Source organism: Mastigoproctus giganteus, chromosome 9 (genome assembly GCF_048544385.1).
Source record: "Mastigoproctus giganteus isolate SK-2022 chromosome 9, ASM4854438v1, whole genome shotgun sequence".
NCBI lineage: Eukaryota > Metazoa > Arthropoda > Arachnida > Uropygi > Thelyphonidae > Mastigoproctus > Mastigoproctus giganteus.
Window position 1 is genome coordinate 128,745,068 of NC_143583.1, and position 19,793 is coordinate 128,764,860.

A 19,793-nucleotide genomic window follows, 5' to 3' on the forward strand; every position below is an offset into this window, starting at 1 on the left:
TCAATGTTGTTGAAAGCACCTTTGATGTCTAAGTAAAAGACATCGCATTGTGCCTTATCCTGAAATGCAGTTTGTATGTGCACAGTGGTGTCAGCTAGGCTTGTTGTTGTGGAGTGCCCTCTAGGACCAAAATGCATGCTGACAGGTGCATTAGCGAAGATCACATCCTGAAAATATGGCAGTGTGATCTTATCAATAATTTTAGCGTTTATTGACGATACAGCAATTGGACAGTAGCTTATGTGGTTATTATTAATAGCCTCTTTTGGAATTGGGGTAATTATAAAAGCCTTCCCATAGTCTTGGAAGGAATGGCTGGGAAATCCACCTGAAAATAATGAACTAAAGGATCAATGATGAATGCACTGGACATCTTAATAATAAAACTAGGAATGCCATCAGGGCCTTCACTACTATCAATTCGTAATTGGTTAATAATTTTCTGATCTGTATTCTTGTTTACAAATTGGTTGATTAGCAAGACTTGACTAGGAAGCATTTCATGTTGCATGCTCTGTGTATTTATAAGAATTGAATTCTTTAAAGCTGTTTTGCAGATGTCAAAATTGCATGTTTCCATATTGAATTTTATCCATTCCAAAGCCTGATCATGCTGCAAGGTAGCTCTTGTTTCTGAAAAAGTTCTCTTTTATTATACTTGAGCCTGAACATTAAATTTTTGTACGCCTGAATTTTTTTGAGCAGAAAAACAATGCTCTGCTCTTTTTATACTTTATGTATGCTGATGAAGTGCCATACTTCTTCCACTGCCTGTGGCATTTTTGTTTCCTTTTAAAGTATGTTTTTAGATGGGATTTGAACCACAGTTTGGATTGAAAAGAAATTCTTAAGAGTTTGGATGCACACTGTTTTTAATTGATTCAACCATTAATTAGTAGGAATGTGATGTCCTGAATAGGTATATTTTTGAGAGAATCTCATGGGTAATATTTCAAGAGCTGCAAAAAGCTTTCTTTCTGAAGAAATTTAATTGACCTATATTCTTCTGGTGATTTCCAGAGGGGGTGAGGATTCCCACAGCAAATTGTGCTGCTTGCAGTTCTATACTTTTGTGGTTAGATCTAAATGTAAGTGCTTGATTACCTCTTGTAACAGGGACATTGATATATATATATATATATTTTTTTTTTTTTTTTTTTTTTTTTAGCTCCTAGAACTAATGAATCAGACAGCAACTTCATTTGTAAATTATATTTGGGCAGAGGGAGATTAAAGTCGCCCATTATAATTATGTTAGATTGAGGCTTATGAACAGTGATGATCCAGGTTATTACTTGATTAATAATATCATCAGTATGTCCAGGCAGAATATAAATATTATATATTTGAAGCAGTGAATCTTTAACTTGGAACAGAAGAGAAATTCATTCAAAGTTGTTGGAACAGGAGTTGTAGGTGTTAATAACTTTAATGTTGGATTTTAAAATAATTGCTGACCCTCCACCTCTTCTATTAATCCTAGATGTCATGTATGGCATGTAGTTAATTTTTTGGCAGTAAGAAAACATCCTGAAGAGGTTCCTGCCTCCATGTTTCAACTAAACAGATTTGTTTAGTTGTCATGAGATTCTTCAACCAAAAGTGCTAACTGGTAGAACAGTTAATTTTTGAAAAAAAAAAAAAAAAAAAAAAATGAAACGCCAATGTGGAAGAACAGAAAAAAGATAATGTGGGCTGACAAGTCTAGATTTACTTCCCTTTCCCCCTCCCACATCAGTGGTAAGGTGAAAGTGTGACATGAAGCTATGCATCTTCAGCTGTACACTGTCTTATGTCCACTACTTAAGTGGCTTGAGTAGGTATCATGGTATGTTCTGTTGGTATAGACTGGGTCTGCTCATACAATTAGAAGGTTGATCTTTGTCATATTGAGCCAACCCTGCACTGCTTAATTTTTACCCAGATTGCAATGAATTCTTTCAAGACAACAGTGCAACTATCCACTGTGCAAAAATTGTATATGAATAGTTTGAGGAATGTTCCCGAGGCTTCCAATGTATACCCTGGCTGCCTAATTCTCAATCTAAATCAATTTGAAAATTGTGGGATATGTTGGAAAAGGCATTTGGGCTCTGCATTTCTCTACTGACTACGATATGGTAGCTGATGAATATCCTGATGGAAGACTGGGCAAATCTGGTTTACCTAGTGCAAGCTTTCATGGTGTGCATGGGCTATAATTCAGGTAAAAAGTGGTCCTACTAGATATTGAATAAAGGTTTCTAATATTTTGGCCATTAAGTATAGATTGGGCTGGTTTGATGTGATATCCATATTTTATCTTTTATTGCAAGTTTATAAGTATTTTCCTCTGCAATACTTTCATTTCATCCTCTGCAAAACTTTTCATTTGACATTTCTGATTGACCTTTCCATCAAGAAGGTACTGCTTGGAGCATATACTTAAGTTTATTTCAGTTCTTAAAATGTGAATGTCTAAAGAAAAATTCAATTTTTAATTTGGTAAGTAGCTACAAATTGATTATCATAATATAGCATAAGGGCACAACCTCTCAACCTAGTCTTATTGCAGTATATTGATGCCTTCACAAAATGCCTTCTGGAGCATTAGACAAAACCCATTCTCTATAATTTTCATGCATTTTATGGTTAGCTGGAATTTTATTCTTGTTTTTGTACTAATCAGGCTTTCTAATTTTGCTGGTAAGGAAGAACAATGAATGTCTTGACAATTGGCAGAATCTTTGTTCAGTTGATTCCCACTTCAATTTGCAAATGTATAGTGGATTAGATGGTCTTGGCAAGGATGTCTCTTCATTAGCATTTAAAATATATGAATATAAGTGGAATGAAAAGGTCAATAAATCTGAAAATGAAAAAAAAGTATGAGGTAACAATTATTTGGTTTTTAGGAGCATTAGCAAATAAGGCCATATCGCTCCCGGATACGCGGTGGTCATTCCCTGACCTTTCCGCATCCTCCGTATTTGGTGGTGACAGGCTTGAACCCCCGGTCTAATCAAGAAGCATGTGCTACACACTGCTGCTCCTTCCCACCTGGTTACGGAGGCGCCAAGGTAACAATTAACAGAATGCAGTGGTGGTTATGAATTCTGTAAAATTGAAAGTAGTTTATGTATAAAATACTATTTTACCAGAAGAAATGTTCAGGAAATGTTGTCAAAACAAAGCTGTTTAGTCATTCTACAAGATATTTCTATTACACATTCAAATATGCTACAAGCTAGTAGCATATAGCTCAGGATGGTTAGTGACCAACCTGTACAGAAATGCAGTGGTAGAGATATGGCTTCTGATTTGCCAATTTGTGTAGACCAAAAATGGATATAGATGCAATGGTATTATAATCAATGGTATTTTACTTCAAGCAGTTGCTTGTTTCCAAAAACTTAGCATCATTTTGATATTAAGTTTCGTATTTGAGAGTAAGCTTCAAGCCTAGTTTGAAGGTCACATCAGAGTAGTATAGGAAACAAACTAGAACTGAATATAGTTTTAGATTTAGAAAGCCTATCCTGATATGCTTATATCTCTCTCTCTCTCTCTCTCTCTCTCTCTCTCTCTCTCTCTCTCCGCCTGCCTATCTTTGTCTGTGTGTTATTAAAATAAATTTTTAAATTCATATGCATTATATGAATAATGGCACATTACAGTGTTTAACTAAATTTACATTTGCAAAAGGACTTAATATTTGAATTTTATAATTAATTTCTGTAGGCTCCTAATGCTGATGATGATGTGAATCTTCATTTTGTTACCTTTGTCCATGTGGATGGTTCCTTATATGAACTAGGTACGTTAATTCAAAAGTTTAGATTTCTACATTAGGGGCATTATACAGGTTCAAGAAAAGATGTCAGTTTTGAATGCATATTTTTTTGATGTAATAGGCTGGCGTTGGTTAAGTCATGTATCATTAAACAACGTTTTTTTTTTTTTCCTTTTTTTTTTTTTATGGTTAGTGATGTATCCATTGGGGAAATTTCTGTAAGCAATATTGACTATACTACTGATTAGATTATTTTGTGTGAAAATGTTTTAACAAAGCAGTTTTATTGTGAAGTAGTATGAGCTTAAAGTGAAATGTGTTTTCAGAATGGAGTGAACATGGAAGAAACATTTTTTTTACAAAATGGAAAAATTCCACATGGTGAATACAGTCCTTCATTTCCTGTGATAGTCATCTCTAATGGATGATGGCAAACTGGATGGAGTATGTAGAGATGGTATCTGCAGGAATTATCCATATACCATTGAACTGAAAGGTGAACTTGCATCAGCTATGGAAGGCATTTCAGAAGAAACACTAGCTGCAGTTATGGTAAACTTCAATATCTGTGATTGATCTTGAATGCATATAAATTGCATATTCATACCTGTCAGCTATTCTAATTTTAATCAGAAGTGTTTCAGTAAATTTACTTCCTAGATTTATGGTTTTTTTTTAAATTATGGACCTTTTGAATTTAATGATATGCACTTAGATTGTGCTCCTGTTTAGCCTAAGTAAAGTAAAAACTACTGGCATATGTATGTTTATAAAATTAGGTGAAAAAATATATTTGGACTTTGTACGGTCATACCTCGATTTCTGCAGTTTCTTATTGCGAGGTTTTGCTATTGTGAAGTTTGGTATTTACTACTAAAATTTTGGAATGCACAGTATGAGTCTTGCTGCTGTTCAATTTGATTATCAAAAGATTTCTTTTTTTCTTTTCAAATGTTTTTTGCTAACACATTCCATTCAGTATGAAAATGTAGTGCTTTGTTTTCTTTGCTATTTCTTATGTACATAAAGGGTGTGTTAACTATATGTACAGTACGTTTATTTTATAGGGCCTAAAATTAAGAAAACTAAACAAAAAAAAATTAGAGGAAAAAATTAAAAATCGTAAGTTAAGTCAAAATATGGCATAAAGATTGTGGCATTGGCCAAGAAATGCAGTGCAAATGAATCTAGCATACCATGAATTAGACAAAATGCTGACAAAATAAAATTCAGTTACCTGCTCCATATCATTGGCTGCAAAAAACACTACAAAAGTGAGAAATCCTATAATAGAGTAACTTAAAAGTTACTTGCTTTCTGGATAGAGGATCGTAATCAAAATAGAATATCTGTTAGTTCTGATGTTGTTTGCACCAAAGCTCTACAAATTTTTAATTATTTGCAAAAGAACTTGATCCATCCAATGCAGATCTTTCAGGCCAGTAAGGGTCGATTTGAAAATTTTGAAAAGTGTCAGTCTTCACAATCCAAAATTAGCAGGTGAAGCAGCCAGTCCAGATACGGAAGCTGCTTCCTATTATCCTAAAATTTTAAAGGTTATTGCGAGTGAAGTTTATCTAGCAAGTCAAGTGTTTAATGCTCATGAGACTGGCTTATTTTGGAATTTTATGCCAAGCTGAGCATTCATTTCAAAAGAAGGGAGAACCTCCCCAGGTTTCAAAAGATAAGTTAACATGTTTGTTATGTGGCAATATAGGTGACTAAGTGCAAACTGCTTCTGATTTATACATCAGAAAATCCTCTTTCTTTTAAAATGAAAGGGATATGAATAAATTCCTTACCATTTCATTGGAAATTGAGTAAAAAACCCTGGATGACAGCTAAAATCTTTGATTTGGATTTTAAATTGCTTTTGCATCAAAGAAAAATACTGTCTGAAGAGAAACATGGCATTCAAAATCTTGCTTATTGTTGAAAATGTGCCTAATCATTCTCAACATTTATCTGATTTTCACCCAAATGAGTTTCCTTTCTTCCAGCAAATACAACTTTGTTAATTCAGCCAGTGGATCAAGGTATTATAGCCACCTTTAGGCTCTGTTACCAAAGATCTTTTTCACAATTGGTGGAAGCTACTGATGAAACAAATAGTCCTTCCCTTCAATTAGCATTAGTAGCATCATGTGATGCAAGAAAGCAAGCTTATACACATCATCAGAAAAACTCTTCCCATTTAACCTAACCATCCCATCCAATAGTTTTAGTTCTTGAAGTTATTTAAGCTATCAATTTCCACAACAACAGATAGAAGTTTGTTCCAACATTCAGCCACTCACTGTCTAAAGGCAAACTTCTGTATATCTATTTTGTAACCATCCTTTCTTAATTTTAATTTATGCCTTCTCATGTGCATAGTCTGAGCAAGAGGAAGAATCCATCAGCATTAAGCTTGCTCAATCCATTCTAAGCCTTAAATACCTCGATCAGATCACCGTGCAGTGGCTACTCTGCAGATGCTGCAATTTGCAGACTGCATTCCTTGCCAATCTTGTTGCCCTTCCTGTACTCATTCCAACAGCTTTACATCCTTCCTAAAATGAGGCCTGCAGACCTATATACAGTATTCAAGATGTGGCCTGACCACTGCCTTATACAATGGTATAATCACCTCCTTATCCTTGATAGAAAAATTCCTGTATATCATTGACAAAACTCCATGAACTATCTAGGCAGCCTGTCTGCACTGCTCAGAGAACTTCATATCTGACTGCACAATTACCCCCCATGCTCCACTACCCTGAGTGTAGTACCACACAGTTGGTACATTTCACTGGGGTTACTGATACCCATATGTACTTTGCATTTGTCAATGTTAAACTTCAGTTGCTACTTCTCAGCTCATCTGCTCAACTTTTCTAGATCTTGTTGTAGTAGCATATTGTCAGTAACAACCCTGCCAATCTTTGGATCATCTGCAAACTAAGACATTAAGCCTGATATACCTTCATCAATATCATTCATAAATATACAAAACAACAATGGGCCCAACACTGAACCCTGGGGGACTCCACTAATAACATTATTCCGTGAAGAGCAGTGTCCATTGATTGCCACTACATTTTCTCCCACTCAACCATCCTTTTATCCATTGTAGCAACTTGTCCTTAATGCCATACTGCTCCAATTTGTACAGCAGTCTTCCATGTGCAAGAGTATCAAGAGATTTCCTGAAATCCAAGTATATGAGATCAAAATTTGTTTTTTGCATCCAGTTCCTTTATGACCACATATCCAATCAAATGGTTCAGACAAGACTTTCCCTTACCAAACCCATGCTGTGTCTGAATTATTACTGCAGTCTTGTCTTGGTGATCCTGCAGTGCTTCTTTAACCAGTGACTATTATTTTTCCTGGAACAAAAGTTAAGCTGACAGGTCTACAATTACTCATGTCACCCTTTGATCCCCTTTGTGAATTGGCAATACATTCGCACACCTCTAGTCTGTGAGGACCTCTCAGAGTCCAAAGATGCTCTCATAATTATGATTAAGGGTTTGCTTACTTCCTTTACTGCCTCTTTTAATATAACTGGATAGATCCCATCCATCCCACTGTTGAAGCTAAATGTTTAGCTTCTACAATTTATCCTCCACTTTTCTCTCTCTTATTACAAAATCATTTAGCTCCCTGTTAGGGTTTAACAAGCTTCTCTTCTACTTCCCCACAGAATTCCTCATGTGTGAATGTAGATGCAAAATACTTGCTCAGTTTGTTTGCTATCTGAGCAGGATCCTCAACAGTCGAATCATTGATATCAAGTGAACCAATCTGATTCATCCCCTTCCTTCTTGAGTTTATATAAGTAAAGAAGTCTTTGCTGATTTTTTTTTTTTCATCCTTTGCCAAAGATTTTTAATAATCTGCATTTGATTGCCTAACCTCCTTTGTGACTTGATTACAGACTAGCTTATATCTACCATAGGTTTCTGTGTTGCCTGAAAATTTATATGCCTCCCATGCATTTTTATTCTCTGCCATGCATCTCTTTAGTTCATGTGACATCTATTTATGCCTTAACCTTGAAGAGTATTTCTTAGTTGGTACGAAAAGCCTAGTGATAGCTTCCAAGATTAATTCCTTGAATGCTTCCCATTTAGAATATGCTGTTGTTAATATCATCAGTTGATCCCACTGTATATAATTTAAAAACTGTTTGAGACCACTGTAGCCACCTTTACAAAAGCAGAAACCCTTCCATTTATCTCTGATGGTAGTTGCATCTTTAAGTAAATCCCACATCAGTGCACTGTGATCATTGCCACCCCTAGTGGTTTCTTTATATGCAAATTGTTAATGCATGAATGGTCTGCTATTGATAATCAACTTTGAAAATGTAAGTGAAAGATGTAAAAACCGTTGATACAATAAGTTTGCATATAGCATTCTTCAACATATCTAAGAATAATTACTTGAGTACATAGATGTGATGTTGATCATGTCAATGAGTAATCTTGTTGCTTTTCTCTACACCCATTCCAACAGATCCACATTATTCCAAAAATAAACCTTGCAAATCTGTATGCAGTGCTCAAGGTGTGGTTTAACCATTGCTTTATATAGTGGAACAATCCACAATGACAGTCCATGGGGATTAAACAATCAACCTCCATGGGCTGTCCAAGCAACTTGTCTGCAGTGCTCAGAGAACTTCATGTTAGACTGTACAATTACTCCTAGATCTCTTTCATTCTGCCACACTGAGTGTGGTACCACCTCACTATTATGTTATTCTGAATTACTGCTGCCCATACGCAGTACTTTGCATTTACCAGTGATAAACCTCATTTACCCCATCTGCCTAATTTTTCTAGGTCTTTCTGCCTTAGCATGTATTGATTCCTGTCATTAATCACTCTTCCAGTATTTTTGTCATCTGCAAGCTTAGTAAGCTTGATATGCCTTCATTAATAAATATTGTAAACAGTAAGGGCCCAGCACTGAGCCTGAGAGACTCTGCTAATAACCTTGTTCTTTTACTACTGAACTGTCCCTTTATCCATAGCAGTAACTTACCTCTAATGCTGAATTGCTTCAATTTGTGTCACATTGTTCATGCAGAACTGCATCAGTAGATTTACTGAAATCCAAGTATATGATATCAACATTATTTTTGCATCTAGTTCCTTTCTTGCTATACCATAGTAACTAATCAGATTGGTTAGTAACTAATCAGATCGGTGTGTGCACTGATTGCTGTATTGCATTCCTGTCAAAGATGCTGCATTACTTCTTTGATCACATAATTCTTGCTATGTTCCCTGGAACAGATAAAACATACAAGTCTCATTTCTCCCATTAATCTTCCTTTATGAATAGGAGAAGTTATGAGCACATTTCCAATCAATAGGGATCTCTGGATCCTCTCTGAATTTCTTTCATATTCATTTGTTATCACAAAATAATTTATCTTTGAGTTAGAAGTTTGTATACTACTGGTATGGCCATCCCTAAACACATTCTTCATATGTGAATGTTAATGCAAAATGGTTATTCGGTTTGTTGGCAAAAGCATCTAGCTTCCCTGCACTGCATGACCAATACAGTACTAATGCTACATAAAAATGCTCTTTTATAAAACTGATTATACTAATGTTAAATTCTTGCAGATGGTCGTAAGTCATTCCCTATTAATCATGGACCCACTTCAGATGAAAGTCTACTGGAGGTAAGTACTATTCTTTAAATATACTATAAATTTTCTTAATAATGAAATAGTAATTAATATGATAAAGAAACTGAAAATAATCCAGAATCTGATATGTTTAACAGTTTATTTTCAGTGTGCTAATCATTTCTGTACTCTCAGAATAACTATTGAAAAAAAACTTGGCTGGCTAAAATTTATTTTGTACTCTGGGATGATTATAGTAATGGGAATGTATTGTATCTAATGTAGGGAGACGCCTGAATGTTAGTTTGCCTCCAGCTTGGTACTCAATGAAGGTACATAACTGTAAAATGGGCCAGAAATGAGTATATTTCCAGTACTGTGCCTGGACTGTCTATGGGGAGACTGGTCAGATCAAAATGTACCGACTCCATATGAATGCTGAATACAGGGAAGCAGTGACATCCCACAACATTTGAGAAGAGTGAAGAAAATATTCATGAGAGAGAGAGTGAGAGAGTGTGTGTTTAGTTACTGTAAAATTTGAAAAATGTAAAAAATCACTATTACAGAAACGCTTGGTATAAGTTTTGCACAGGATCCCAGAGCCCTCAAGTAATTTTTGAACAGGGCCCCACAAATTATGGGGCTGGCTTTGCCTCATTTAGAGGGATGTGTATGGATATATGGCATACACAGCAAAAATATGACCAAGTCAATAGCCCCATGCACATTACTGGGATTTTTCACCAGTCACATCTGGCATAGCAGAGATAGCTAGATTATACACTAATTGATCCAGATGTTCCTAAAGCATTTGCAATAAGTTTTGGGCTTGTCAAAGCTGAAATGGGATTGGGGAATTTACACTGAAAGAATGCATGCAGAAAGTAGTTAATGCATCTACTTGACAATATCAATGCCTGTGACAGGCTGTAATGGGATTCATTCCAAACTTCAAGTCTGGTGGGTTCCTAGGTTGGCCTGCAAAAGCAGTTTTTAAAATTGTATCCTCAGTGCAAGGAATACTGAGTCTCATTATGGTGCCTCTGATAACTTCAAATGATATGATCTTTCTACTCCATGGTAGAAGAAATTGGAGGATGCCAGTGCTTTGCTTTGGAGACCAATCATGGTTTTAACCACTTTAAGTCTCCAATAAGCATTGTGGACATGTAGTGGCACAAGTAGGATATGGTGAATGTACCCCTGCCTACAGGCACCAGTTCACTGTGGGTGTCAAATGCAGTTAATAGCCTCAGATAACTGGATTTATGATTTACTTTAAAAATGACAACTTCTGTTATATAATAAATTACTGCAAAAGCTACATTTTTCTGTAACAACTTAATTATTAAATAATTATTATTAATATATGATAATTATAAATGAAAGAAATCAGGTTATGCTAATTAATTATTAGCATACCCTACTTTCTTTTACTAACTGCTCTCTCAGCCATTGTATCACCAGAAAACTTGCATATTAAATGATATGCCATTGTCTGTATCATTAATGAAGGCTCAAGCTTAGTTTAAGTTTGCTAATAACAAAAGTTGGCAGAATGGATGACAAGAATTATGGTATGTTACCACAACAAGGCAGAGATCTAAAGCAGATGGCTAAAAAGTGGCAATTGAGGTTTAACATTAATAAATGCAAAGTATTGCATTTTAGTAACAATTATTCCAGAATAACATAGGTGGTATCACATTCAAAGTGGTATAGAACAAAAGACCTTAAGGTAATTATAGTCTGGCATGTTCTCCTTGCAGGGTAGACAGGCTGTTAGGACAGCTCATGGAGGTCCTGTCAGGAATATGGGAATTTTTCCAGTAGCAATGAGGTGATTGTTCCATTATATGACAATGTTTAAGCTGCATCTTGAGTACTGCATACAGATCTAGAAGCCTCTTTTTAGGAAGGATGTGCTGGAATGGATGCAGAGGAAAGCAATAGGATTAGGCAGTTGCACAAGAGGGTAAGAGAGTCTCTCTTACCAAGAGAGACTGGTCTGCAATTTGCAGCACTTGGGAATTAGGAACTTGGTGGAGAAGACCTGATTGAAGTGTTTAAGGCTTTATTGCTTTTTGGACAACATACATAGCAATAAGGACAACAACCTTATTTCTTCTTGGACAGCATATGTAAGGGGACATAAATTGAGAAGGGATGAATGCAGGATAGATCTGCAAAAATTTTCTCCTCAACCAGAGAAGTAATTGGTTGTTAGAATAAACTTGTGTTGGGGAAATGGATAGTTTGAATAAATTTAAGGATTAGATCCACAAGGTCACTCACTTGGTTTCTGATCCATACTAATGCTATATGGAAGGAAAGGTGAAATAAGTGACCCTCAGATGCTTGTTTTTCCTCTCTCTGTTTTAGGCACAATATAGTTAGCTTTGTACATAGGGATATGCCCAGAATTACTAACCCCACAATCATGGTGGCAAAACTGTCATACCACAAGGTCCACCACCACATGTATGATGCAACAACAATTCGAAACCATCCCAGACTGTTGGTTTGGCGTGGTTTTTAAAGAGCATCTGATGCCCTTTCATGAATCTGGTAGGATCAGAATTTGTAGTTTCACTACTGTCCAATCATGAAGCTACAAACAGAAGGTTTGATTATCTCAGAATGACCAGAATTTACCAACTTGACTGCCCACTTGACTTAAGTGGGACCTTTAATATTACTGTTAATTACTGACATTCAGGAAGAAAAGTTGTGACCAGTAGCATCGGCAAGATTACAAAAGGATTCAGTACTGTTAGGACAAGAATTTGTTTCCTGGTCTTTTCAAAATAGTTTGGATTTATTGATAACTTGTTTACAAATGGTTCAAGCTGTCATGTAGACAGAAAATCAAGTTGGAGATTTTGACCACAAGCCAGTTAGTGTGCTGTTTTTTCTTATCTTGATTTAAAATTGATTTGAAGAGAATTAAATGTTTAGAAATTAGAGTTAATGAACAAATTCAAGAAATTGCTTTTAGCACCTTCATGAAAACTTAGTTCAAACTATTCTTGCTAGGAAATATTTTTTGTAAATGTAATACATTCAACTTTATTGTGAGAGAACTCGCTCATGTTCGACTGGAAACCATGAAATATCAACAAGTGTTTTTAAACTGTAATTTGACCTTTATTGTAAAAAGTAAATCTGTACAATAATCTTCTTTTCTTGGCTGTATAGATATGTGAGGTTATTGACATAGGATTTGAGATGCTAATTTCAAAAGAGACTGAAGGACAAAGCTGTAACCAGTTTTACTGAATTGCCTCCTCTCTCTCTCTCTCTCTCTCTCTCTCTCTCTCTCTCTCTCTCTCTCTCTCTCTCTCTCTCTCAAGGCTGGGGTAAAAAAGATCTAGTTTTATTTTCACTTGCTGTGTATGATGGAAAATTCATGTACAAATGGTATAACATTCATTTTATTAGCTTTACATTTACCATGCCATATGGTATTATGATCGTTAAGTCATCAAAATTTATTTTGTGGTTCAGCTACCTGGAGCAGGTGCGGTGCAACATGCATTGACAAAAAGTTAGTCTGCTTCATTTATGACTTGGTATTTGCTGTATAGAGCAGGCATGTGAAATGCCACTTAGAAGGCTGCATTCTGCTTTAACAATGAGATACCTACCTATATGAAAGTCACAGTAAATGGTGATACTTAAAGGAGATACACTAATGTAAAAAAGTGTAACTGCCATTAGTTAAAATTAACTAATGTAACTGACACTCTGAGGTGTATGGTAAAGGACTGGTGTAACTTCCGATGTCATCTGCTTTAAATCCATGTGATTTTTATCACATGGGTTTAAATCAGATGGGATTCTCTGGGATTATGGATTGATATTCTGGGATTATTTTAGAAACAGTGTTTTGAGAAGAATCTGCAAACCATTCCTGAACAACAGCACTTTATTCCAAGTTCTGGAGAGGAATTCTATGGTGGACAGTATGAAGGGCTTAAGTCAAAATATATATTTTTTACTGTGAATGCTATCTGGCTCAAAAAAAATATTCTCTTTCGAGTGGTATAAAGGGCATAAGTCTCTTTCTATTAAGAGAGAATGTTATGGATCTTGATTTAAAATGCGTAAGTTTAATTTTCAGCTTTATGGCTGGTTTGATTTGATTTGATTTTGATTTTTGTGGCGCAAAAACAGCAAGGTTATAGTGCGCCAGCTTTATGGCTGGTAAAAAGGCTTAAGTCAACATGTGTGGCCTTTAGATCATGTACAGTATTTGACTTAAGCACTTGTACTGCCCTCCATAGAATTAAAGCCGATTGGGCATTAAGGAGAGAGCATTGAACCTCCTATATGACAGCATCTTCCAACCAATCATGACTTGTGCAGTATTGAGCTGGTGCAAAAATGACAGTTAATTTTTATGCAGACATGTTATAACATGATCTCAAAACTGAATAATCTTAATCTTATAAAATGATATAGAAAATAAGCTTCAAATGAAAAGGAAAGCAAATTTCTAGTAGTTAAAGAGCCTTTACTATAACAGAAGTCAAGAATTATGTTACTATGTGCATGCACTTCTTATTTGTTGCAGGCTGCGATATGCATTCAAGTTCTGATGCAAGGCAAATGTCTACTTTATTTTACTAACAGGAGTTGCCAATATTCATTAAAATATTGTTTATTGCATTGTATACTTAAACATATTACATTATTTTTAATAACATTAATAGCTCATATGTAATATTTCATAATACAAGAATGATAGACATTTCTTTCTTAAACATTATTATGGTTTTCTTACTGGTACATATCTTTGTTTTCTTCCTTTCAAATGTACATATTTTAAATTTGTTTAAGTAATATTCTTTCCTATTGTAAAAAAAACATGTAAAAATGTTATTTTATTCTGTATATTTGTTAAGTACAGTGGCAGCTTGTGACTCTGTATGTGGGTACTGCTCAATAACATAACTTCAACTTACCAAGTTCAAGCTCAATTTTCAATTAATCTGTAATTGCATAATTACACTCAATTTTCAGTATTGACTTAATACTAATAATTTACTTAATGGGAATTTGGGTGAATCCTGCAAACAACAAAAAGACATTGACTGTGAAGGGGGTGCCATCACAATGGCAATGATCAAATTGGCACTGCTCGCTCTGCAGTTCCTTTGACTGTATGTGCAGATAGCACAGTGGTATTAGGCGCCTCCGTAGCCAGGTGGGAAGGAGCAGCAGTGCGTAGCACAAGCTTCTTGATTAGACCGGGGTTCGAGCCCGTCACCACCAAATATGGAGGATGCAGAAAGGTCAGGGAATGACCACCGCATATTCACGGAGCAATATGGCCTTAGTTGCTAATGCTCCTAAAAACCAAATAACATAACATGACAATGGTATTGTCACCATCCTCCCCACACTGAGTAAAAAAGGCCCAGGTTTGAATCCTGTTGTTACGCGAGGAACTTTAATTGGGCTTTTTCACTCCGTAGATGAGTTAGTTGGTCTTGGATGTAGTGTAGATAGCAAGGTTTTTTTTTTTTCGTCCAGCAAAACAGGCAAATCAACCAGAGAACACATGCAATTTACAGACAAAATGCAGATAGATATATTAAATTATGGGTGACCCTAATATAATAATTAGAATTTGAGTTCCGTTGACTAAATTTGTCACCTCTAAAAAATGCATATTGGCAACCCATACAGACATTGACTCAACCACTGGGAGAAAAATGTGGAACTGTCTAGTGCACAATTCCACCTATGGTTAAACTTCAAAGTTGAAAGCGATTTCGTGTTTTTATTTGTTTATTATTGAAATGATTATTGGAAATAGATGTTTTCCCATGAACCAAAGGCCTTAGGCTATTGTTTGGCCTGAATGGCCCAGGCTCTGTTTGATACTTTTATTAAATAAAGCAATTATTTTTTTTATTATTGAAATAGAGTAAGAGTATACTATATAATAAATAAATAAATTTTCTGTTTATAATCCAGGACGGCCAAATGGTCAGAGGAGTTTACAAGATACACAGAATACAAGAAACAGCACTGTATTCAGCAGTCACGGGCTTGAACCCCAGTCATCCAAGGCATGTATACTTATGCACCCACGAGCCTGACCACTAGGCTATGGCGGCCTCCTAATATATGTGGGACCTCTTAATAAAAAAAAAAATTTCATTGTGTTCCATTGTTCACAAAATTTCATATTCATTGGCAGCTGGGGCAGATAGAATCTATCCAGTTATATTGAAGGAGGCAGCTAGGGTAAGCAAATCCTTGACCATAATTATGAGAGCATCCTTAGATTCAGGGGAGGTCCCCATGGATTGGAGATGTGCAAATGTATCCCCAATTCACAAAGGGGATTCAAAGGGTGATATAAATAATTATAGACCTGTTAGTTTAACTACTATTCTGGGAAAAATAATGGAGTCACTGGTTAAACAAGTGATTCAGGATCACCTAGACAAGACTGCAGTAATAATTCGACACAGCATGAGTTTGTTAAGTGGAAGTCTTGTCTGACCAATTTGATTGGATACTACGATGTGGTCACAGGAACTGGATGCAAAACATAATTTTGATATCATATACATGTACTTGGATTTCAAGAAAGCTTTTGATACTGTTGCACATGGAAGACTGCTATACAAATTGGAGTGGTATGGCATTAAGGGCAAGATGCTGCAATGGATAAAGGGATGGTTGAGTGGGAGATGGCAGAGTGGTAATCAGTGGATACTGCTCTTCGTGGATTAATGTTATTAGTGGAGTACACCAGGGTTTAGTGCTGGGCCCATTGTTGTTTGGTGTATGTATTACTGATATTAATGAAGGTATATCAGGCTTGATGTCCAAGTTTACACATGATACAAAGGTTGGCAGGGTTGTTAACGATAGTAAAGACAGTATGCTACTGCAACAGGATCTAGAAAAGTTAGGTAGATGGGCTGAGAAGTGTCAACTGAAGTTTAACATTGACAAATGCAAAGTATTGCATATGGGTAGCAATAACCCAAGAGAAACGTACTATGTGGTACTACACTCAGGGAAGTGAAGAATGAAAAAGACCTTGTGGGTAATTGTTCAGTTGGGTATGAAGTTCTTTGATCAGTGCAGACAGGCTGCCAGAGCAGGTCATGGAGTTTTGTCAATGATATATAGGAATTTTTCTAGCGGAAACAAGGAGGTGATTATACCTTTGTATTAGGCAATGGTGAGGCCACACCTTGAGTACTGTGTACAGGTCTGGAGGCCTCATTTCAGGAAGGGTGTAGGGTTTCTAGAAAGAGTACAGAGAAGGGCAACAAGTTTGGTGAGAGGAACAAAGGGGTTCTTACCAGAAAAGGCTTAAATTCTATTGATTGCAGCATCTGGAGACTAGGCACCTGCGAGGTGATCTGATTGAGGTGTACAAGGCCTTGAATGGTTTCAACAGTCTCAGTGCTGATGAAATACTTCCTGAGATTAAGAACCTGAGGGGGCATAGATTCAAATTGAGGAACGACGGTTGTAGAATAGATGTGCAGAAGGTTGCCTTTAGCCAGTGGGTAGTTGATTGCTGGAACTGACTTCCATCTGTTGTTGTGGAAGTTGATCGCTTAAATAAATTTAAGGCTGTACTAGACAAACATTTGGAGTTACTGGATGGGTGAAATGGGAAAGTTGTGTTTTATTTTTTGGCTGATACTCTGTAAGCTTGCTTTCTTGCATCATATGCATCAATTAATTCTAATAACTGACTGTATATTTAGATTTAAAAAGCTGGGGCTGCTGCAGTACTGGTTGAGTATGATTCCAAATGGCTCAATGCATTGCCACTTTGAATGGAGAAAGGTACAAAAAATACATACTGTGTATTTTTTGTATCAGAACTTTTTATGGGGAAACCAGTTAAGATTTTGGAAGCTCGTAGCTGGACTTGTCTTTGTGGCTTCGGGAACAGGAGTACATGACAGTGTTGGCAAACACTTTTTTGTGAAGCTTCAGGCTTCCTTGCACCGTATGGCTAATAATAATAATGTAGTGCAGTTTTGACAGATGCCTGACTGTATTGACTAGTAAGGTCCTAGAACATTTGTTGGTTGTCTGGATCTGCCTTGAGGTATTCTTTCAGGAGAGTCATCTTCATAGAGATGTTTTGGCTGATGGCCATGATTTCATTTCTGAACAGAGATGAATCGGTTATGAATTAATGACCATATCAAAACCAATGGATTAATTATGAGAATGGAATCATTTTAGAGAGAAATTGGAGCAAGCACACTGTCTTAATTGGTACGGTATCACAGGCTGTGAATTGGAACAGATTAATATTTATTAGCAGAGTAAACGTAGGATGTGGATACTGTTCTGATTACTGGTTGGGAGTCTGCTCTAACTTGCTCAACTCCCAATGTATACTATTCACCTAGTTGCATCTCATTTGTTGAGTTGTGTACTGCCAAGAGTTTCAGCTTGGGCAATATTCTGATTTAGTGATCATATCTACTTGATGGACTGCTGATGATGGGTAGACTTAATTTGGTTTAGCTGGACTTGCTGCTAGCAGTATTTGCAGTCTGCCAAGATGTCTCATGTGGAGAGTGCATCTTTGGTAAACCCATCACTTCTTTTGCACTTCGTTGAATTAAGTCAGCTAACGTGGATTCTTCTTTCTGGTGACATCTTCATTAAGTCTAAACTTCGTCTATGTGCACTCTTTTTTATAATTGGACTGATGGCGTTTTAGTGTGCTGCCTGTCTAATGGTGTTGTAGTTTCCTAGGCGTCTTTTACTAGACTGGACTAACGGGATCTGCTTTAAATATATGTATATTATATAAGTGGATTCGTGTGGCAGGGATGACAGTTTTTGGTAGGGAACGCATAGTATAATAAATTTAAAAATAATAAATAAATGGAAACGGACTTTTGTTTTTCTACCCTTTGTTCGTGATGCAGACCATCGGCGGTAACCATGGCTGCAGTTCGGGTTGTTTGCCTATTCTTACTGGACATGGCCAATCAGAAAACCCTTGAAAGACCAGAAGAATTTGTTTGTAAATACATCAGACAAGTCATTAGATAGGAATGGCCTACCTACCCATGGTACAAACGGAAATTCGGCGCGTGAAGTGTTCATCCCGGCCGTAAAGCCAAATGCCCGTGCTCTCCATAACATGATTTTGAGTTGACTTATACGCATATAGTTTTATGCGTATGGTCATTGCCTACGTGTTGCGTTTTAATCTCTTAGTGTTTTTTTTTTTTGTTTTGCACACTTACATGTTTTAGTTTGCATATAAGGAGATTCAGGATGCATATGGGCTGATGATTGCCCAGGTCCTTTGGAAAAACTCACTTAAAATGGAATGAACTTGATGAAGTTGGAGGACACATTAAAAACATTCTGGCATGAATTTATCAACTGCAAAGTATAGCTCATTGTGTTTCTAAACAATATTTTTATGGTGTTTAGATGAATAAAAATGTGTTGAAATGAACATCGCCCTGTATTTTGTCTGAGTCAACAGCCATGCATGTAACTTCCATTTTGAAAACATAACTGTCAACTCCTAAAATTGGGCCAAGGCGGTTGAAATAATTTTAACTACTGTGGCCCAGTTTCGATTTTTATTTCAGCTACTGCGTTGAAAGACCTGTAGTCCTATAGTATTATAACTTGTTTTTAAAATGAAAGTTTTTTTTGTACACTGGCTTTTTATGAGAGAAAGGAAAATCTTTTTGCAATTTTTTTTCGTTAAATTCTTTTAATTAATTTTATTTTTAATTGCGTTAAATTTATTTTTAATTGTTAAATTGAGTTTTATTGTGTTAAATTGATTTTTAATTATTTTTAAACTATTTATTACTCTAATGTAAGTTTTTCGATTTTTTTTCGTTTTAATTTCTGGAGAGTATCATACGGAAGTGTTCTACGTACTAATTGAAGTAAACTTCTCTTATTATTTTACAAATACTGGCTTTTTACTTAGACAAAATACATAAACACAATAAAATTCACTATTTGGTGTACGTTCGCTGATAGACCATCCGCCAGCTGAATGAAACCATTAAGCTGCGAAACAGGCGTTACCTGTTCAAGTGATGCTGTAATTGCATACGAGCATTAGCATTTTGAGCAGAGCCATGGACAACTTTAGCGGTCTAAGTTGATCATCAGCCCAAACCTTAATACCGAGTACTCCACAATGAGAGCAGAAAGTCATTTCCATGATCTAAATGGCCGATGGTACGAGCACATGATGATATGCCATTTCATGAATCACCAGTGTTGCAGTAATTGGGACTGGCTTTTTCAGTGATACCGTTGAGCTAATCCAAATTTTGACATTATTTTGTTCTCCGTATTGACATTTTGTAGGGTTCATCACATGGTTAACAGGATCTT

The 19,793-nt window shown here is 36.1% G+C and overlaps 1 protein-coding gene across 1 annotated transcript in view; it reads left to right on the plus strand.

The window, feature by feature from the left end:
• The window catches only part of LOC150080721 (ubiquitin carboxyl-terminal hydrolase isozyme L3-like), a 151,251-nt gene that overhangs the window by 39,779 nt on the left and 91,679 nt on the right, over window positions 1-19,793 (plus strand). The window contains exons 6-7 of the mRNA XM_090380797.1: window positions 3,721-3,796; window positions 9,400-9,458. Coding sequence (XP_090236923.1) covers window positions 3,721-3,796; window positions 9,400-9,458 — 135 coding nt within the window. The remainder of the gene's footprint in view (window positions 1-3,720; window positions 3,797-9,399; window positions 9,459-19,793) is intronic.